The following is a 20,784-nucleotide window of genomic DNA, read 5'->3' as shown; positions in this document are numbered from 1 at the left end:
TTCCACCCCCTCCTTTGGAAGGGCATATCGGGTTGTACAGTGCGCCTGTTCAATAGTCAGGGTACAACAACGGGGCTCTGGAGCCAAAGGGGCTGTTTCTTTGGGTGTACATCAGACGGAGTCTCGGTGTGGGGGTTTGGACCTGCTGCCCCCAACATAGTGCTGTTGCTGTTGAAGACAAATGGACTTACCAAAGGTTTTCTCAGATGTTATTCGGATTCCCTGAGTTCCAGGTGCTCGTGCTGTAACAGTAGCCCCGCTGGAAGGAAGCACCTGGGTTTTAAACACTAGATACTAACGACTGTTAGCCACAGTGAAGATTCCTGAAACTGTGTGAACATATTGTGTTATTGTTGGGGCTTTTTTTATTTATACATTTCTGCTGAGCAGATGCTGCTGCGCAAACATTAATTTGTTGATCTTGTGCTGAAAATAGTTGCAGACATCGGCCAGAGTAGGCTGCCGATGCGTAGTACGGGTATAGCTGCTTTTGTGTTGCTTCATGCTGGAAATGTCAGTGACGTTTATGGAAATGGCTCTAAAAAGTTCACGTTGAGGAGAAGCCTGCTGTGGAAATAGAAGATTACCTATTTGCTTATGGAATTAATTTCTTGTACATCATTATGAAAACAAGACTTTTATGGTGTTGTCTCTGGCCTCATCTCATCCTGTGAGGCTTTCTGCAGGGCCCTTCAAGGAGGGAATACATTAAAATTTTAGGTTTAAACACACATATGTGTTCATTCCACTTAGAAAATGCTTATTCTTGCTATGTTCTTTGGATCACTGAATCATAGTGTTAAAGAATACATTAACATTCTCCCACCTAAAATTTCAGAACAGAGGTTTAAATTTGCATGCCCAAAACTGCAGGAAGATGTTAACAAGGCAAAGGGAACTGGTAGAGATGGAAGAAGCTGGAGGTATTGCAAAGAGGAGCAGTATGGAGAGGGATTGCACAGTTGCACAAGGTAGTGTGAGAACCTGTTATGTGATGTTTTTGTCTTGAGGGCCCCTGCTTTTGTGGTTTTTGGGAAAGCTGGTTATTGAGGACAAGCTGACTTACTGCGGGGTTCTTGCTTTGTTGTTGCAAGAGTTTGAAATGAGCAAGAGAGCAGCACTGATTCTGGTGGTGATTGTTGTGGTTAATAACATAATATTAATAATTATGTTCGTATGAGAGGGCCTTGGGACTAGCTAAACCTGGAGTGCCATGGTGCGAGATTGCAGCATAAACAGTACCAGTAGGAGCAGACCCTGCTCCAAACTCTGACCATCTGAGTAGGCAAGGTAGAGGAAGGAGGAAACATGGAACCACACATCAGACGTTGTGTCTCTGCTGTGATTTTTGTTCCTGTGGGACATAATCCAAATGGATGAGTGCAGAAAGACGAATAGAGCTCTGGAGAAGGGAAGAGTGGGACAGCACTGGAGGAGATTGGGAGATGAAGCGGAGCTACAGGAGCCTGTGGGAAGGTGACAGTGGAAGGAGCAGCCCACTGATGAGCTGCAGAGATCATTGGGTGCAGACAGGTGTACAAATTGTTGAGTGGGCTGGAAGGTGTTGAAATATCCCCTGTTGGCAAGAATAAGACGAGCCTTCTCTGAACCTTTCATAACCCTGTAAGATTAAGTCTTCACAGCTGCAGGGAGACCTCAAAGAGAGGAATTTTAGCTTCTCTGTCTTCTTTCACTTCAGATTGGACAGAGGGGCTGTTTCCACTCATCGAAGGTCATGTACCTCATCAGTTTCCATTAGCCTCGACAACGTCAAGTAAAGCCTCAGTCTCTAGCCCCTTCAAATAACTTAGAACAGCTGCTTGGATATTTGCAAGCGCAAGCAGAAGGAATGGGTTGTGGTTATAGGATCGCATCCAGGAGAGTGAACAATTTTTAAAACCGTTACGAGGAGCCAACAACTAACTGATAACGGTCATGCACCTGTAGCCCTGCGTGGAGCTGCAAAGGGGTTCAAAGTTTTGGAAGCATTGCAGGCTGCTGTACTAAAAAAAGAAATATTAGAATACCGATCTCAGAGGTAACACAGATTACAGACCGCTTTTCTAGTAGGGAAGCAAATAGCCGTCATGTTGCCCTGTGTCAGCCCCAGAGGTTATTGGTTTAGTGCCCAGGATTCAGCAGCAGTGGAGTTTATGTGCATGTGCAGATAACAGCAAAGCAAGTTTGGTCCAGATTTCCTCGCTCCCTTCCTCTTCTATCACTCTGCAGTTCTCCCCTGGCATTCCTCATCACTGATTGCCCCTGCTTCTGATTTTGTCTGGGTTATCTGAGGATCCATGTTGTCTGAGGACATGCTTTTGAATAAACGGTACTTTTAAAGGGGTGCTGGTTATATGCATGAAAATGTGGTAATAGCTAGCCTGATTTCCATCTGGCATAATTTAGGAGTAAATCCATTGACGTCAGTAGAACTGAATGGATATAAATATAATTGAAGTCAGGTCCTGTATTTTTAAAGTTAAGCCCAGAAAACACTGTAACTAACTCTCCCCCCTCACTTTCTTTTCTCTTTCAAGCCCTGCCACAAATATGAATGTCTTAATTGGGATTTAATCTATTTCTGCCTAGTTTAATCAAAGATCTGTCAGTAAAGAATTTTACGAGATACAGAGGTGAAGCCCTGCTGACCCCCTCCCTATCTTTAGAAAAATCTCGCTGGCTGCTGGTTCTGAAAAACCTCAGCAGCAGTTGTTCTTTTTTCCCTTGGTCAGTTATGTCAAGCAGCGTATCTGTAGCTATGTTTAGTTCTAAGCACAAACATGAAGCAGAAATGGAAGCTTTTTGGCAAGCAAAGAACATGATTTTCAGCTCGTTCACACAGAATGGTGTTAATTAATAGATTGTTTTCTGACAAATAGTTAATTGTGCCTGACTGTTTTCCATATGGCTAAGGAAATAAAAAAGCCAATGAGGACATGGTATTTTAAAATCCAGAAATTTTGGTATGCAACCACTGGTATGATATCTAATCCTGTTTGCTATACTTCTAAAATGGGTTATATGAATAATTGCATATGACAATGTTACTGAAGTACATGGTTTCCAATTTTCTTTTTGCAGTTTTATACTGGTGTTACCCAACTGAGTTAAAATTTTTTATATCAGTATATGTAAGATGTTCAGGCCAGTACACTACAAAAGAGATCTCAATGAAAAGGCAAATATTTATCTTCATAGTAGGAATAAAACTGGAAGAAATAATTTGTAAAATTTCCCTGTGACTTCAGTGCAAATACGTATCTAATACCAAGGGTAGAATTAGGTGTAGCCACTTTGATAATATTCATACGTGTTTGTCCTCTTGGGGTTTTCACTTTCTTGTAGCGGCAGAAGTAATAGCAGCTCTATGATGTTCATGTTACCCTCAGCCATTTCTTGACTGTAAATGGCTGGCACTTGCTGGCCAGGGTGATTTATTAGCCCACAGCAGGAAAGAGTCTTCCATTGATGAAATCAGCTGGTTCATGAGATCTTGTATCTCACGTGCCAAAAATCATTTATCTGCAGATATGTAATTTGTTAAGAGATGTGAAAGTCTAAAGCTGTTACCGGGAAGTTCTTTGTTTTATTAAATTATGTATTTCAGGGATAATTCTTAAATCTGAAACCTTAGTTTCCCATCCTGGCCCCAGGGAGATAACCTGTAGCATGCAATCTGTTTATGCTAGCTTTGGAAATTGACTTTATTCCTCTCAAGTTTTTCTTCTAGAGGAATGTTCGGTTCTCAGTAGAATTGTCCTATGAGTAGTTAAATGCTGTGATTATTGCGAAAATATGAAACACTGAGAATTAGAACCAGATAAAGAGCATTAGCTTTCAAAATTGCATAGCTTATAGCATGTAATTTGCTGATATTTGTAGGATTTGGGTCTGTAGATTGATGGCCCTAATTGTGTATCTTTTAGTAATCCAGATGAAATAACATGGCACAGCACTAAATCCATTTGTCCTGTGTGGCTAATTTAAAACTCAGCATAGATAACTGCCAAGTAGAAGGTTCTTTATGTTTGTCTTCCTCATATGGCTTTCTTGAATATTCATAGTTTCTACTAACACATGCCCTTCAATATCTGCTACATTTTTGTTGTAGATAGTAGATTAATTAAGAGTTGTTGCCATAAACCCCTGGGTTGTGATCTCGTCAGATCTTGTAATATAAGCAGTATCGGGTCTGGGAAAGTGATGCCTCTTGAGAAGTGGCAGGTCACATCCTGACCATAGGTCCAGACCTCATAGCTTGAATACTTTTACTTTAGGGATATTTCTTCTTCTACCATCTTCTGAAATAAAGAAGTTTTATGAAAGCTGAGCTCTCATTTTTAGTGTAGATTCCTAGCCACAGAGAAAAGCTTGAAACTATGGAATGTCAGCAAAGCTGAAAGTCTTGGTGGATCAGCAAGAATTAAAAATGTATTTTAAATACCAAGCAAACCTCAGACTGATTTTCAAGCCCCACTTGACATCCCCAAGGGACCTTTGGAGGGCTGGAGTTGGTAATACTGATTTCCTATTAAAGCTGCCTTGTCAGTTATTTTTGCAATGTTAGGGATGTGTGTGCATTTCTTCATGTACCAGACAGGTAGTGGTGACAGCTGTCCAGAAAATCACAGGACCAGTGACGAACTGCAGTTATCCTCTAGCTCTGAACTTTCTCCTGCATTCTTCCCACTTATCCCTTTCCTCTCTGACCATCACTCTCCTGCAATTTCTTTGGCAGGGTTAGAGTAATGACCATCTTAGACATTTAGCTAAAACCCCAAATTCGAGCTTTCTATTAGTCTCCCAAGCACGTAATGGTACCTGACCTCACAGTATCCCCAGGACCACAGTGGCACGTGCTCCAGCATGGGCAACAATTTCCTAATGGTGAAGCTGGTTAAGGATTACGATAGAGTAGCTGGGGATTTCTGTCAGGGAAGGTTTTACAGAACAGGCTAGACAAATTTTGGGAGCAAAGTCTGTCCTTTCCTGAGCAGAGGCTGAATGAGTTGATCGTTCAAGTCATCTTTCAGCCCTCTTTCTGTGAATCTAAGCATTCACCTTTCTGAACAGTGACTGGCTTAAGCTTTCTTTGAAGGCAGAAAAAGGATATTCTCAGCTTTTCAGTGGGGAAGGTGGCACTTTTTGATTAGATCCTAGTTGTCTTCTTTACCTGTTCCTTAGAAAACTAACAAATCCAATATCAAACAGAGCTCTCTGAAAGGGCAAAGATGTTAAAATTCAGCTTTGTCCTGGTTAAGGAGTGAAAGAAAGCAAACTGGATATTAAATGGAATAACTGTTCATTTCCTACCTTCACTGGCACCCTGGGATCCACCAATACTGAGATCCACCATGAAAACCTACTGGATGGTCTTCTAGCTCTCCATACTGGTTGCCAAGGTGTAGCAAACTGGAAACCTGTTTGGCAGGCAGGGGTCTCTTGGAGCTCAACTGGGTTTCTGGGGTAAAAAAATATATCTTCCTGCCCATCAGCAAAACTTGAATTTGATAAACAAATTCTAATGAAAATTACATATTTAAGTTCCTTGTTTTCCCCAGCAAGAAAGGAGGTATACTCCTTGAGTATCTTAGATAGCTTGTGGAGGTCTGTCACTGTGCTGGCAGAGATAGACACTTTCTGTTTCTATCCATTTAAAAAAAGATATGGTCTCAAATAATTGAATGGCTTTGAAAATGACAACCAGGTGAATAAATAAATCATAAAAAAGTCAAATATAGGACCTTTTGTGATAGATCTTTACTTAGGCATGTAAATAAGTAGGTTTGGATTCCAGATTGTGACTAATTTTCACCAAACTTTTCAGAAACCTGTGGCTGCTCCACATTTTTTCAAAATTAAGCCAAATTATTAAGGATTCTACTTGAATCTTTGCTTTTTCAATAAAGCTTCCAAATATTTCTCAGCATGTTCAAAATTCCAGTTGATGAAGCATAACATATAGATTTTATCAGTGTTTTTCGAAGAGAATACATTTTTGTGCCAGGCGTGTAGTGAATTCACTCATTTGCTTGAGGTCATTAGTTGCATTGCAGTCCATCAGTATTACTGAATATTGATCAATGACACAATAGAGTGAAACGACACAGTATTCTGGACTGTCCTTGAGACAACATAATAACAATGACAAAGAAACATCTTGTTCTCTCTGTATTGCTCCCCTACTATTTTTTCTTCCAGCACTCCTGATTTATAACGACCCTTGGGTAAGGCAGTCAAATCTGTCAGTCTTGAAAAGGTACCCATCATGATGGACCATTATTTCTGAGACTGAATATTAGGAAAGACAACATGATAGAGAAGGCACAGAACATCTTCTGGGACAGATTTCAGTCACTCTAGTTTTAATGCAGACATTGATGATTACCTGTCCTTCACCAAACAGACACTAATAATTTCAGATGGCATTTTACATGTTTGAGCCATCATTAAAAACTGCAAGCTGCTTTCAAATCAAAAGTCCACCTCCAGCATTCACATTTGATTGGGTGCTGTGGACAAGTGTTCTTGAGTCGATGATTAGAAATCCATGCACTTTTACTGAATTGAAAGATGAGATGTGTATATCTTTTGAGGTAATGGTATTATTTATCCTAATCTGGTGCCCACTTGATCAGCTGAAGTCAGATTCAATTGTAAATTATAGGCTCTTTAGAGACAGTGAGTTGAAACTATGGTGTGTTTACATTGATCCTGCTCCTGTACAATTACCATTATACTCCACTGATGATGATGAACTCCCTCATAAAATGCTTCACCTTGGCTTGAACGGAAAACTCTGGCATATAGCAACCTGCAGGGTATAGCAGAGAACAGTGGTTGCTCTTGGTATCCTGGAGCATACCCAGGGGAAATGAGTTTTCCCCATGTCATGCTTTAACCCCAGCTGGTAACTGAGCACCACACAGCTGCTCACTCACCCCCCCCTGCACCCAGTGGGATGGGGGAGAGAATCAGGGGAAAAAGTAAAACTCATGGGTTGAGATAAGAACAGTTTAATAGAACAGAAAGGAAGAAACTAACAATGATAATAATAATAATAATAAAATGACAATAATAATAATAGAATTGGAATATACAAGTGATGCACAATGCAGTTGCTCACCTCCTGCTGACTGACTCCCAGTTAGTTCCTGAGCAGCGATCTGTCCCAGGCCCCCCCCCCCCCCCCCCCAGTTTATATACTGGGCATGACATCACATGGTATGGAATATCCCTTTGGCCAGTTTGGGTCAGCTGCCCTGGCTGTGTCCACTCCCAACTTCTTGTGCCCCTCCAGCCTTCTTGCTGGCTGGGCATGAGTAGCTGAAAAATCCTTGACTTTAGTCTAAACATTACTTAGAAACAACTGAAACCATCAGTGTGTTATCAACACTCTTCTCATACTGAACCCAAAACATAGTGCTATACCAGCTACTAGAAAGAAAATTAACTCTATCATCCCAGGCGAAACCAGGACACCACACCACTGAGTGACAGTATCCGTTCTTGAGCAGTTGCACAGGAGATGTGGTAAAGCTTCCAAAGCTTCCCTTCTCTTTTCTTGCCTCTGACCCAAAGTCATTAACAGGTACGGTCTCTTCTTCTGGGGCTGACCCTGATGTGCAAAATGGCTCCATGAACTGAAGATGCAAGGCCATGCCATGGTCCTTCTTAGTGTTTCCTGGGGCAAGCTTGGCTTACTGGAGGAAGGGGACTGCTCTGTTTCAAAAGGGAAGTTCAGTGATTTTCCCTTAGTAATAGGATTATTGTTCTTTGAGGTCCAGTGTTTATTTTGGAGACAGCACAGCTGCTCATCTCTCACAGAACTGAGCTATGTCTTGGAAGTACAGGTCATCCCACATTTTAATTCTGTGATTTTTATTTAAATATTTAATAAGCTTCAGGCAGTTTCTATCACCAGCCTTTCTGTGATATGTTCCTGAGACACGTTTCCAAAAGCAAGTTTACAGCCACCCTCACTTGCAGTCTGAAGAGCCCAGACATCCCATAGGTAAGCCACGTATACTCAGAATGCATGAACACACAAGAGATGCAAAGGTGTCTCCTAATAGCATCTTCACTTTTATCCTGAATGTGTAGAGTGAGTGTGCTGGAAAAGAGATACTGCCTCCACTTTGCAAGCTTTTTGCTTTTATATGGTGGCTTTGTGCTTATCTCCACTCTTCAGGCTTTCTGTTCATTTGTTCAATCTGTATAACTGGTTAGAAAAGCCGGAGGTTAATGGTCTTTCCTTCCCTTTTTTTCCTCCTTCCCCTGTGCCTCTTATATAAGCAATACTTAAAATATGACCTCTTCCAGCACAAGTTTGTTCCCACTCAAACTGGCTTTGAAGGTCAGTTGAACTGTAGCTGGCCTGTCCACTATCTCTTGATCAGCCTCAGTTGCCAGTGCCAGCTGGGCTGTTCTGACCTTCCCATGTGTCTGACTTGCCTTCTGTCTCTGTCCTTGTGACTTACAGGTTAGGCAGGTCTTTCTTGTCACAGCCCATGAGTGATGAAATGTCTTCTTCCCTTCCCTGCTCTCCCTTGACAATTTCTGAGAAGCAATAAAAAGGAAAGGAAAAAAAAAAGATAGCAAAGTGCAGGTTTTTCTACAGAAATCATTTAGCTCAACACTGTATCTTCCCAGGAGTGGACCTTTGCTGTTTGCAAAGCCTTGCTATCATAAATTACCAGTACTTAATTTCAGACAGTGCTCTCCTCTCATGGTCTGAAGAAATTGCTATAGAAAAAAATGTGTTTTACTCAGAAAGCATCAGAGTACTTCTTAAAACACAGTAGAGTTCCTTTCACCTTCTCTAAGATGAAAAGCAGCCAGTGTCTTTAACAAACAGTGTGGGGCACTTACCATCTCCTGTGCTCTCTGCCTTTTTACTCTTCTCTGGAAAGATTCCTGACATTATCAGAAAGCTAGTCTCCTGTCTCACTGCAAAAGAGCTCTTACTTGTGGACTTTCAAATCTCAACCATGCATAGCAAAATGATCCTGGGTCACGGTAGAGGTTTCTAAAATAGATGAACTACCATTTTTTTCCTTTTTGAGTCCCCTGGAGTTGGATTTCTGTGTATTTAGGTAACCAGTTTCTGTGGACCCATGGATCAGGAGAAGAAAGAGAACACATCAGGTTTTCAAACTTTTTTCATGTAGTTGTGAAATATATTTTTACTTAAGGTATGTGGTACAGTGAATAAAGTTTATGTGATGCTGGGTTTTCTACTCCCTTCCATTCCTTATCTTTTGCAAGGAATCTACTGCAAAGGAAATCCAGAGTGTTGAACTCTGCCAAGTCAGAAGGATCAAGGATACACATTTTATACAGCTCTAAATGATTTAAGGTACAAGGGAACTACACATCATCCTGCAAACCCTTAAGCTGCGATAACCATTTTGTGTGACTACTGCATTCATACTGATGCAACATTCAGGCGGCACATATGCATGAAAAACTCGATGTGTACAGACCAACTTTAACTCAGGGGCAACCTAATGATGGCTTTCTGATCCAGATCTGGACTTCTCCTTTCATTTTTTTCCAGTGTTTTCATAGACTCACAGAATAATATAGGTTGGAAGGGAGTTCTTGTGGCTCTAAGCAGAGCTTGCTTAGGGCCTTGCCCAGTCATGTTGTGAGCATCTTGATGGGTGGACATTTCACAGTCTGTTCCAGTGTTTGACCACCCTGACATACTGAAAAAATTTCTCAGAGTACCCAGTCAGAATTTCCTGTGTTTCACCTTGTGGGTGTTGAATCCCATGCTCTCATTGTGCACCTCCGAGAAGAATTTGGGTCCATCCTCTCTGCAGCATGGGAGACACACAGCCTTCCAGGCTTGTTTCCCAAGGTCCTAGTCCAAAACCTAGAGTCATTAGAAAAAACTCCGGTTGACTTCACCGAGCTCTGGAGCAAACCTCCACTACAAAACTGGGATTGGACATTCTTGTTTGGCTGTAGGGAAGGTCTCAGATCACCTGCCGTTCTTGCGTGGGTGAGTACAGAGGGCCGAGTGCTTCTCTTGACATTTAGAGGTATTTGGATCTGAGCCAGAGCTGTTTGAAAATCCTATTAGTCCAGAGAGTCAGGACATTGGCTTGGACATATTGCCGTGCTGACGTGGTTGACTGTGTTACTTTTGACAGAAGTTGGCTTGTATCTTGTCATTTTAAAGGATATTTAGAAGGAGTTCAGGCTTGAACAGACCTGTCTTGAGAATGGGTGTCCTGTGCGTACGCAGCAGTGCCTGTAACTGTAGCTGTCAGAGTACCCCTGAGCTCCGCTCGGGAGAGCAGGAGAGGTGGATCAGCGTGGTCCCTGCTGTGGTTCCCACCTGACCTGCGTGGGGGTGCCCTTTGGGGGGCTTTTGTGCGGGCACTGACTGTAATCCAGATCTAATAATGGCACGAGCCACCTTTGAGCCATCATGGAGGTCAAAGAGAGAACAAAACCAGACACATTTTCATTAGCTTTTTTTTTTTTCCTAAACAATGTGCACATTGTTTCCTGTTTAAAACTACAAAGTTTAGCAGCAAAACACATCTCATCTGCGTGTGGCGTGGGAGGTGTTGATATCCCCTGCCTACGGCTGTCACTTACACCCACTCCTGCACTGCAAATTGCCTCCTGTCAAATGAGCTCACAGAATTACCAGCGTTGTTGCCTATGCTGGAGTTTGCATGATGTATTTCTGCATCACTGCTGTTTGTCTTGAAAAAATCCTTTTCAGTCCCAGCTGTTATTTTCAGGAACTGACAAGTAGGTTTCTGTAAATGAATCAAATTTATTCTGAACATGGACATAGCCCTTCATCAAAAGACTATGAAAAGGCAAGAAATATGTAGCAGAACATATCCCAGCCTGTGCGGAAGCTGGTTCTTGTCAGCACGGAGAGATTTTAAGTGAGGGAGGAGGGAAAATAGCAAGAAAAAAGTTTCAAAAAACTATCTCTTCGTTGCTTCTCCTGCGCTCTGTGCGAGGGGATAGTGTAGCTCTGGGATTTCGGAGGGGGTGATGGAAAAGGGGGTTAAACCACTTACTGTAAGCGTAAACTTGCTACCTTCACAGCAGTTCTCTGAAAGGCTGTATATTGGATACTTGCTGCAGTGGAGTCTGCTGGCAATATATAATTTGTTTACTAAAAAGGGAATGTAATTGAAATGTCCCTTTTGAGTTAATGAAAATATAAAACAGCTTTCCAGAGTAGACTGAGGCCTCTAATTTAATTATCTGTGAGCCTCATAGATTAAAAGTATTCTTTCATCCATTCCTGGCAGCCTGAAGTAGATGAATAACTGAAATTCAAAGAAAAACCTTAAGAAAAGGAGACCTGGCAGATGAAAGAGCAAAGGGCCAAACCGTTTGTAAAAGGATTTATCTCTACGGAGATGCCCATTGTCTTTACGGCAACTAATTGTATGTGAAAACTATTAAAGATTTGGAAGCTGTGATACCCATTAAAGGGGTCAGGGAGTCCCCGTCATCTGCAGGAAAAACCAGGCTGGGTCCTCTTCGAAATATTGTTTGCTATGTATCAGAGGAATTAGTTACTCTTTAAGGGTACATTGCAAGCAGTGGTCTTAAGCACATGAGCAGTTGCCAGAAAGCCAGCAGGAGCAGTCGTACAGGTAGCGTTGAGCTTGCTACGTCGTTATGTGCAGAGTCAGTCCTTCATTCTGCAGGTCTGGCCCTAAAGCAAAGCCTGGAGCGATGCTGCCCCACCACTGCAAAGGCATCCAGAAACAGCCAGAGCTCAGGTGCATCCTTGGTGCCGTGAGGTCTGGTGTGTCCTAACGCTTCCTAACCCTGCGTAAGCCATCTGCTTTCTTCATCAAAGCACTTTGGCTCTTGTGGTAGCCAAAGGTTGATGGACAAGTCTCCATGTAGCTGCTGAAATACAGCAGCCATTCTTGTGCAGTTTTGTCCACCTTCACACTTACGTCTGTTCCTGCTGTGTGTGTTACAGCACCATCTTGCAACCCCAGCAGAGGCCGTGGTGTCCATATGGAAATGCAGAGCATTTAGGCTGACTTTGCAGAGGAAGCCTATGGCCGAGCAAGATGTGAATGCAGGTCTCCTCTGGTGTCATCCCAGGCCCAGCCATCATGGTGTTACATGCAAAAAAACCCAGGTTTCATCCCTGCCATACATGAAATATTTTCTGAATTTGGAAAGGTAAACCAGAGAGGTGCATAGAGAAAAAAAGTGGGGTTTGCACTTCATGGGGTGAGTATGTGAGGAGCAAAGAGGTTTGCGTGTAGCAAAAAGGATGCTTCACCGCACTTGGGTTTTTTTTGTTAGAATATGTTCTCCCTTTTCTGCTTTGTACTTGAAGACTTTGATGTAGAGGCACAGTGTGTCTAGGGAAGAAAAAAAACAAGTTTGCTGCTGGTATAAACATTTACAGCTTCATTGACTTGAAGTGGAATTTCACCTGGGAGTATAAGCAGTGACCTCAGCTGAGATGAGCAGAGCATGGAGAGAGGGCACTGGTACTTGTTGCTTAGAGTTACCTGAACAGCACCCAGAAGACCAGCAAAAAAATTTGCTGATTTGTTTTATTGTGGTGGGAGGTTTGAGGAGTACTGATTTTTCTTTTCTCTAGTTCATCTAGATTTGATCTAACATTTTTACTTTGAAAAGGAGTTTGAAAAGTTTTTTAGAGTGGATGGTGATTTTATTTGTCTGCAACACAGATCAATGCACTTTGAATTGTATGTGCAAGTGGGAACTGGAGCAAAGAAACTGTAGCACAAGTGCCAGAATTCTGCAAAATTCTGGCTAAGAAGCTGGCCCTAACCATTGTCTACAATGGTGCCTCTAAAATCTATCTCAAATGATAATTAAATTTACTCTTAGAGAAGTATTTCATGTTATCTTTATGATATGTCAGATTTTAAAACCTTTAAAACTTGAAAAAATCCTTCACTTAGCTGCCTGTAAGCAGCATGGTTTTTGCTTTTGTTTTGTTATTTGCTATTATATTCATGCTTGGTACGACACTTGCTTGATCTGGATTAATTTCCCATGATGATTTGTTCTTAATGTGCCCTGTAGGCTAATGGTATATTTGCAGCCTCTCTTCTTCCTTTGTAAAATTTGCTATTATCATTTACGGGACAGTGTGTTCTCTTTGACACCTTCCAGAAATGCCAACTGCCTGTTGAACAGCACGGCATCAGCTGTTAAAGCCTGATCCAAACCCCAACAAAATCAGGGAACAGTAACGCAATTCAAGGTTTTTAAGGCAAGGCAGTATCTTTTATTAGATCAGCTGTTACAGTTGGAAAAAACCAGACAAGCTTTCAGGCACACAAATCCTTCTTCAGGTCTGAAATAGCAGCAGTATTGCTTACACCAGCATTCCTTAGCAGTGAGACAGCTATGGTCCCAAGGTTTAAAAAAATGTGTTTAAAAATGTGTGTATTGCATGGCCCTTCTTATTGGGGAGGGCTTTCTAGCAGGACACAAGCAAATATTGTTCTCCTCTCTCCCCTTCCCAGTATACACCGTACAAACAGGGGATACATCCTACAAGGAGGGGTAACATAAGGTCACTTACACTTGAGAAAAAGTCTTCAATACCTTATGACCAAGCCACATCTTCTCCGTAGTTACCCTGCTGTTGGGAAGGACTGGGGCAAGGCTGCGGGCTTTGCTGTACGGGTGGTGACTGCAGGATCCGCGCTGGAAATTCTGGCTCCTGATGCTTAGGGCTGTCCAGCAAATAGCTGTGGGACCAGCTAGCAAAATGAGGCTTATTCCCTTTCTTGTGGTTGCTTTACAGGGAAAAGTGTTTCCCAAATTTTCTGGAGTCACAGTTGACTGACCAGCCACCTAATAACAAAGCTTGTGATTGAAAATGCTACACAGGCATGATGGTTCTGCAGAAAAGCTGTGAGCAGTTTCCTGTAGTCTTTGGATTGCTTGTGGTCACAGAATAGAAAAAAAAAAAGAAGTAACAGCCCAGTATGCTGCCTGCTTACTCCTCCAGAGTATGGATATGAACATCCTGCTTTTTCATCTTATGATACCCTTCATATTTATCTTCCTTTTTCTTTTCTGGAAATCTTCAGAAGTGTGTACTAAAATCTTTCGAATTAAAGAACACAGGCAGGTGCTCAAAAATTAAATGTTAACATTAACCGTAACATTTATTAAATGTTAACATTAACTGTAACATTTACTTCTATATTCCCATGCTAGGAACTGGGGTGTTAGCTGTAGTTAATAACTGAGGTATTAAGAAGCTGAGGATGCTTTTTGCTCGTATGAATATTCCTGTGGTACACGGGCTGCGAGAACTCTGGATTTTGCATTCTTTCTGAAGTGTATTAATTCTGTTAATTATGCGGCTTCTCTATTCAGCCCTATTTGAAAGTGAAAGGTTGCATTTCAAGAAACTGTCACCACAAGAAAATTGTAAATAAGTATTGATGCTTCTGAAGAAATTAAAAGGATGAACCATTCATGACTTTTAAGTTGATTAACACACAGACATGAACAACCAATGAGCAAGTAATGTTGTAAACAGGAATATGATTATTGGAAAAGCTTAATTCAGAAGGAAAAATAACTCTTAAAAATTATGCAAGCCAAAAATCTTAGTTTAAGATCTGCTTTGGGCATTGTTGTTCCAGTGCAAAGCTATCTTACAGCTGTCTTTAAAGTCCTTAAAAGTTTAGAAATTTGTGGGATCCTGTCTTCATATAAGATACAAGCATTTCAAGTGTGGTTCTCAATCTGAATCCATCGCTGAAGACACATCGTACTTAAGGATCCGAATCACCATTTCTGGCTGTACCGCTCCCAGCCTGGCCAACCTTTGATTGATCCCTTTTATATGTTTCTCCACTCAGTGATGTGCCCAGTGACACATGCCCATGGCAAGTAGGCTGGCATCACCCATAAAACAGCCCAGACAACTGCTTCTCTTTTCCGGAGAAGGTTTTAATGGAGGAGTCATGTAGACAGTCAGATTCTCTGGTGAATCTCAGAATTTGTTACATTCCCTTTCGTACCCAGATGAGGTGTTTGGGTTTGAAAGCATGTCTGTGAGTGTTACTGCCTAACGGGGTGTCTTTTTCTTTATGCGCACCAAAAGGAAAATGATGAATTTGTGAAAGAGAAGAGCTTCCTTCTTACTTGAAACTAAGACCTTTTCATATTCCCATCTATTTGAAGACACTTCTGTGCTGCCAGAGTAGAATAGGTAAAAAACAGGATCCATACTTGGTCCCCATAACAGTAATTGTGTAGCCATGTGGACTACCGCATGGCTAACCTACAAAATACAATTCCATGCCTGGATTCTGCAGCCAGTAAAGGGCTTTGATGCCCCAGTCTTTAGACATCTTTAACAGATGGGTTTGAAATGTGGATGCAGATCTATCACTCAGTCAGTGCTTCAGATCAGCCCCATGTTTAGGTTGGATCTCTTTATAAATTGGCACTTGTAAAACTGGAAGAATGGTATGAAGGAAGGAGAAGCAATGAAAACATGAACTGCTGAGGAAAAAAGCATCTGCTCCCAAACCACTATTTTTTACTACCTGACACACTTCTTTAATAGTGATGATGTTGCAGCTTTTTTTCACTCCTGGAAATAGAAACAGCAGCAGCAGTGTCCAGCACTCAGGTTAATGTGCCAGCTATGCCTGAATGGTGCACGTTATAAGTACACATTTAAGGTCCTTTTGTGCATACACAGCTAAATAACAGCCAGCTCTGTCTCAGTGTTCTTCCACTACTGCATTTATGGAGTAGCCTGTAGTAGGGGAAGGCTGCAAGGAGGGCTAGAGACAGCACTGCTGATGAGAGCAGCAGATGTCATTGCACTTTACTCCATTTCTGCTGCAGCTGGTTATAAATTCAGGTGGGAGATACCAAAAAGCCAAAGAAGTAAAACTCTCTTTTGTTCATTATCTTGTCCAGGACTTGACAAGTTCATATCATCAGGCTTTGCACGATGGTAGCTTTGTCACTTGTTGTTTCACTGAAACTTTGCTCTCTTTCAGGTGCCAGGAGACAACGAGAAGCACTGGAAGCCAGTGTTAGTGGTCTTGACAGAGAAAGACCTCTTAATATATGAGAGCATGCCACGGATGAAAGAAGCTTGGTTCAGCCCTCTGCATACCTACCCCCTGCTAGCCACCAGGTACGTGTGCTTTTTTTATTATGGCCCCTTCAAGAGTGGTGGGAACGGCTGAGTCAGCCGGGAACAGGTATAGCTGGTGCATAGGTATATATCACACTAGAAATGTCATGGTTTGAGAAGCAGATTTCTTCTTCAGTGGGCTGATGTGCTCACCTGTACTCCTCTCTTCTCCTCTGTTTCAAGTTCTGGCCAAGGCTAATGGCCAGAAGCATACCAGATGGGTTATGGACGCAGCCATTTGGCCTGGATCCAGAGGCAGGAGTGCTGAAAAAGCCAAAAGCTCGATCTCCTGAGATTTCTATCTCAGTGTGCAGACCTGAGGGCTTGGCAGAGGCGCTCAGATTTCCAGCTGCTCCTCCAGGCTGAAAAAAGTGAAATTGTTGCTCTGAGTTGGATGTGCTGGTGTGGCAGTTCTGCACCACTGGTTTGGTGCTTTCAGAGGATTGCACATGTGATGGAGACACTTAATTTCACCATGGCTTCTGTTCCTGCTCTAGCAAATGAATTCCTGGCTTTTTTAGCTTAAAATGGTGAGCTTAGAAGACGCATTCTTGAATCTAGGTTGGAAATAACCATCTGCATTATTTTGAATGTATCCATCAACACTAGTTCAGAGAGAGCTTTCCCGTGGTTGTCTTTGTGCAGTGGAAACTGTCTGTGCTTCTTGATGTGAATCTTAATCACGTTTCTCTGCCAGTATGGTCAAAGGGCTTGAGAAAGAGCTGCTGTTCCATTGTTTTGGCCTTGCTACAGGCCTCTATTATACCATTTTCAATGAGTTCTCATTCAGAAAGGCTGGTTGCACATGGGCAAAAGCAGTGGGGCTCTTACTGCACTCTCATTAGTTAATTTTTGTTCTTGGTCTTTTAGTTCTCTCCCCAAATGAACTGAGGCTTTGCTGCTAAATCAGTATGTTAAAAAAAAAATTAAGTTGGTGAATTACACTGATGTTTGTTTTGTCCCAGTCTACCTACCCATGATGGAGTTTTCAGACTTGCTGGGAAGCCAGCTTCTAACTCATTCTTTGTTACCATAACATGAGGCGAGAACCCCAAGCTTTGTAGCTTGCAGCCTGCCGCGCAGTGCGGTGGTGAAGGTTGACAATTCCAGGTGACAATTCCCAGTGAAAACTGGGTAAGGTGTTGGAGCCAGAGGCTGCATCCAGGTGTGTCACTAAACCTTAAGAGTTCGTGAAGCAAGAGCACCCCAGCAGAAGGTGATGCATCTCCTCCCCACTGCTTCGGGGTGTCGTTTGTACATGGACCCGAGTCCTTGTCCTTAAAGTGACTGGAGATCCTGCAGTACACCCTTCTCCTTCTTGTCCACACGTCGTCACGTGTAAAGACAGCACTTTGGTGGGCATCGCCAGCCCCCATCATCAGTGACCACCAATTTACCGCATCAAACAGTCTTAAGTCCTTGTCTTCGAGGGCCTGTTATTAATTACTTTTTCTCAGGAGTTCAGATCTGATAGCAGACCAGTTTGCCTTGGGTGGGGATAGTCATCTCCCTGTCCAATGGGATTCCCGTATGAGTAGAGAAGCATCAGCCGTCAGGCTGGAGGGGAATGAGAAGTTGCTCAGCACAGGTGTCAGGCTGCTGAAGGGTCTTTACAGACTGGGAAAGTGGTCAACTGCGCTGGTTTGGGGTGGAAAATGAGTGACAAGATAGCTGTTCTGCCAGGAAGCACCTGGAAAATACAGACAATCATCTTAGGTTATAGCAGAAGTGTTGCGTATTGGGCAGGTGTAGTAACCCTGCCTAACTACAGAGCATGAGTAAAGCTTCAGGTGATACACCACCTTCATGTGAGGCATTGCACTTCCAAAAAGATGCCATTTAACTGTGGAAGGTCTAGAAGAAAGTAATGCAAATCTAAGACCTAAGAAAGCACTGTCAGTAGGGTAATACTTAAGAAACCTTAGTTATTTAATCTAGAGAAGTCCATGGAAAATACATCAATAGTTTTCAAGTATGAAGATGAGACACGAGGAGGACAAGGCAGCATGTTCTCCAGGTCCCTGCTGGATAGGGGAGATTTGGGGTAGGTCCTGGGAAAAAGTTGTTGTGTGGGTGAGGTACTGGACTAGATTCTCTAGGAAAGGTGTGTGATCCTTATCACTGGGGACTTTGAAGGACAGGTGGCACTGTAACCTTCAGGAGTGTGTTGGCACAGTTAGCCCTGCGCTGGGAAGCGGGATGCGTTGGGTGACCTCCTGAGAACCATTCCAGTCCCATCTCTGTGATTTCTTACTAATATAGCTGTGAATTTAACACTCAGGTAAAAAGACAGCAGATATAGAGAATGTGACATTCAGAATGGAGTTGCAATCTGATAAATACATATAAATACATGAATCCCCAAGGTGAGCAGATTATATAAACTGACAGATTCCCTAAATCATTACACCTACTGTTTTGGGTGATTTTGATTAAAACCCTGCAGGATCCTGGTTTTATGACCTGTCACACTGAGTACAGTTATACCAAAAAAATACACAGGGTTTGCTGTTGGTATTGACTTCTGTGTTCATTCTCAGTCAGTGATTACCTTCCTCGTGACGGGTTTTTTAATCCCCTCTGTGCATTGATCAGTGCAATTTAGAACTTTTCACCTGGAAAGTTTGCAGACCACATGTTGTAATCTTGGCTGCTCCCATCTTTCAGATTTTTATGAGTCCTTGGGAAAACATTTTTGCTTAGCTAATGCATATTTGAAAAGCTGCTGAAACTGGAAAACTTCAGTGCCAGATACTGTACGGAGTCATGCTTAATCTACCCGAGACATAATGAGCAGAGAAAATTGGAAAGTGGTAGAAGGATTGCAATCTTCTTACAGTATTTTAACAGCAGAATTTCAACATGCCCTTTTTGTTTGTTGATAAGTTTGCCTTCAACCTATGGGTGCTATTAAAACCTAAAAATACTTTCCAGTCAGTCTTTCCCAGCTTTGTGTGGAATATAAGTAATAGCTCAAATAAAACTGAGATCAGGAGATTTAAGTTGTTCCTTTAAATCTCTGCACCAGGAGGCACAGGAGCTGGCTCATAGCCCTGACTCCAAGGACCTTTTTGTCATAATCTCTGTTTCAGTGTTTCCTTATACCTGAATAACAGTGCCTCCCTCCAGCACGGGAAAGGGGCTTAAGTAATTACATCTTAAATGTTTGCAATCAAATTCCGTTATCTATCATAGCCAGATATGAAATGAAAGGAAAAAAAAAAAAGCAGCCCACGTTGGACTCTGATTAAAGATCAGGAAAGTAGCTTATGTGTAAACCTGAGGTCTGTAACCACAAAGTATTAAAGCAGTTTGATAGTTAATGCCATGGAAATTTGGGGAAGGGGTTTGGGCACCGATTAGCCATCTGTGCAAGTGGGCAGAGGGGCAGGTGGAGAGCACTGGAGTCCCCAAGCACCCGAGGGAAGGTGTATGAGGTGCTGTGCAAGTTCTCTGCTCATCTTCTTGGGGCAGTGAGAGTGGTTGTGGCTCCCTCCATGCAGAACTCGGATGAACTGAGAGCGTGTGCATAGGTTTCCAAAGAGTACAGCCATTCCAGAGCAGATGCTACGTCAGGGTAAGGGGTGGTTTCAGCGTAAGAAAGGTCGGATGATAGTGGCTTTCTACTAGGTTGAGCAGCATGACTGTTGATGCACTTGTATCATGGTCTCTTCTGAGATGAATCTTGAATGAGCAGCTGAAAGCTTGCTTTGAATGTCAGTGCTGTTTTCACTGTCCTTTTTGAAGAGGCCATTAGATTTTGCTGTTGCGGTAAACGGCTGAAACTCTTTTCATAGCATTAGGATGAGAAGCAGGTCCCAGTGCATCTCAGCCAGCACCAGCACTTCAGGTTGGATCGCACCCATCTTGCTATCATACGTTTGCAAAGAATAATGCTAAAATGGTCCCCAAAACATAGAGAGACAAGGGAGAAATTCGAGAAGATTAGAAGTGCCTCCCTGGCTCTCTGGAGCATCCGAAGAGTTGCATTTTACAGCCGCTGCCTGTTACGTACGTGCTGTGCAAACAGGCTCGATGGTGACCAACCTTCTCCTGCCCTCTCGTGGCTCTGGCTGCTCCAGGGAAGCATGCTCAGGCTCCAGCGTGCTCGCAGGCATCTCTGAAACCTCCACGGAGCCCAGTAACCTTCAGGGGTTGTGGGTGAACATTACCAGAGCCGGCTCTGGGGTGCCTTTTCGGCTCTGGGGTGCAGCATGCACCACGAACACATCCTAGGAGGCGGGGGTGAGGGGAAGCTGTCTGTGAAGTTTCTAAGACTATTTTTTTTGCCTCTCAAGGTATTCTTGTGGCCTTTAGCATAAAACATCTTTTATGTAAATGAAACAGGTCACGTGAATGCAGCTTTATTAAAGCTTGGGAATCCTTTGACCTGTACCCAAATACATCAGTACTGGTACATAAACACTATCAAATGTTCCCCTGCATATTTGTCTAGTTCATATTTAACTGCATGATTTTCCAAAGCACTATCTGGAGTTGTATGATAGAAAAGGATTTTAAAGTGAGACTGAATTTTTAATAATGAGGGCATAAAGGAAATGAGAGGGCAGGCAAGAAACAATGTTCATGTTGCATGTGTCCACATACTTTAA

General features: G+C 42.5%; 1 protein-coding gene across 2 annotated transcripts in view; it reads left to right on the top strand.

Moving 5' to 3' along the window:
- Positions 1–20,784, top strand: part of SNTB1 (syntrophin beta 1) — a 117,410-nt gene that overhangs the window by 87,951 nt on the left and 8,675 nt on the right. For both annotated transcript variants that reach the window (XR_007509079.1, XM_049824792.1), the window contains exon 4: positions 16,032–16,171. Coding sequence is in view for 1 of the 2 variants with exons in the window: in XM_049824792.1 (XP_049680749.1) it covers positions 16,032–16,171 (140 nt within the window). In the remaining variant the exon portion in view is untranslated. The remainder of the gene's footprint in view (positions 1–16,031; positions 16,172–20,784) is intronic.

The sequence above is a fragment of the Accipiter gentilis genome, chromosome 2 (genome assembly GCF_929443795.1).
Source record: "Accipiter gentilis chromosome 2, bAccGen1.1, whole genome shotgun sequence".
NCBI classification, from domain to species: domain Eukaryota; kingdom Metazoa; phylum Chordata; class Aves; order Accipitriformes; family Accipitridae; genus Astur; species Astur gentilis.
This window is presented reverse-complemented; position numbering and strand designations above follow the sequence as displayed.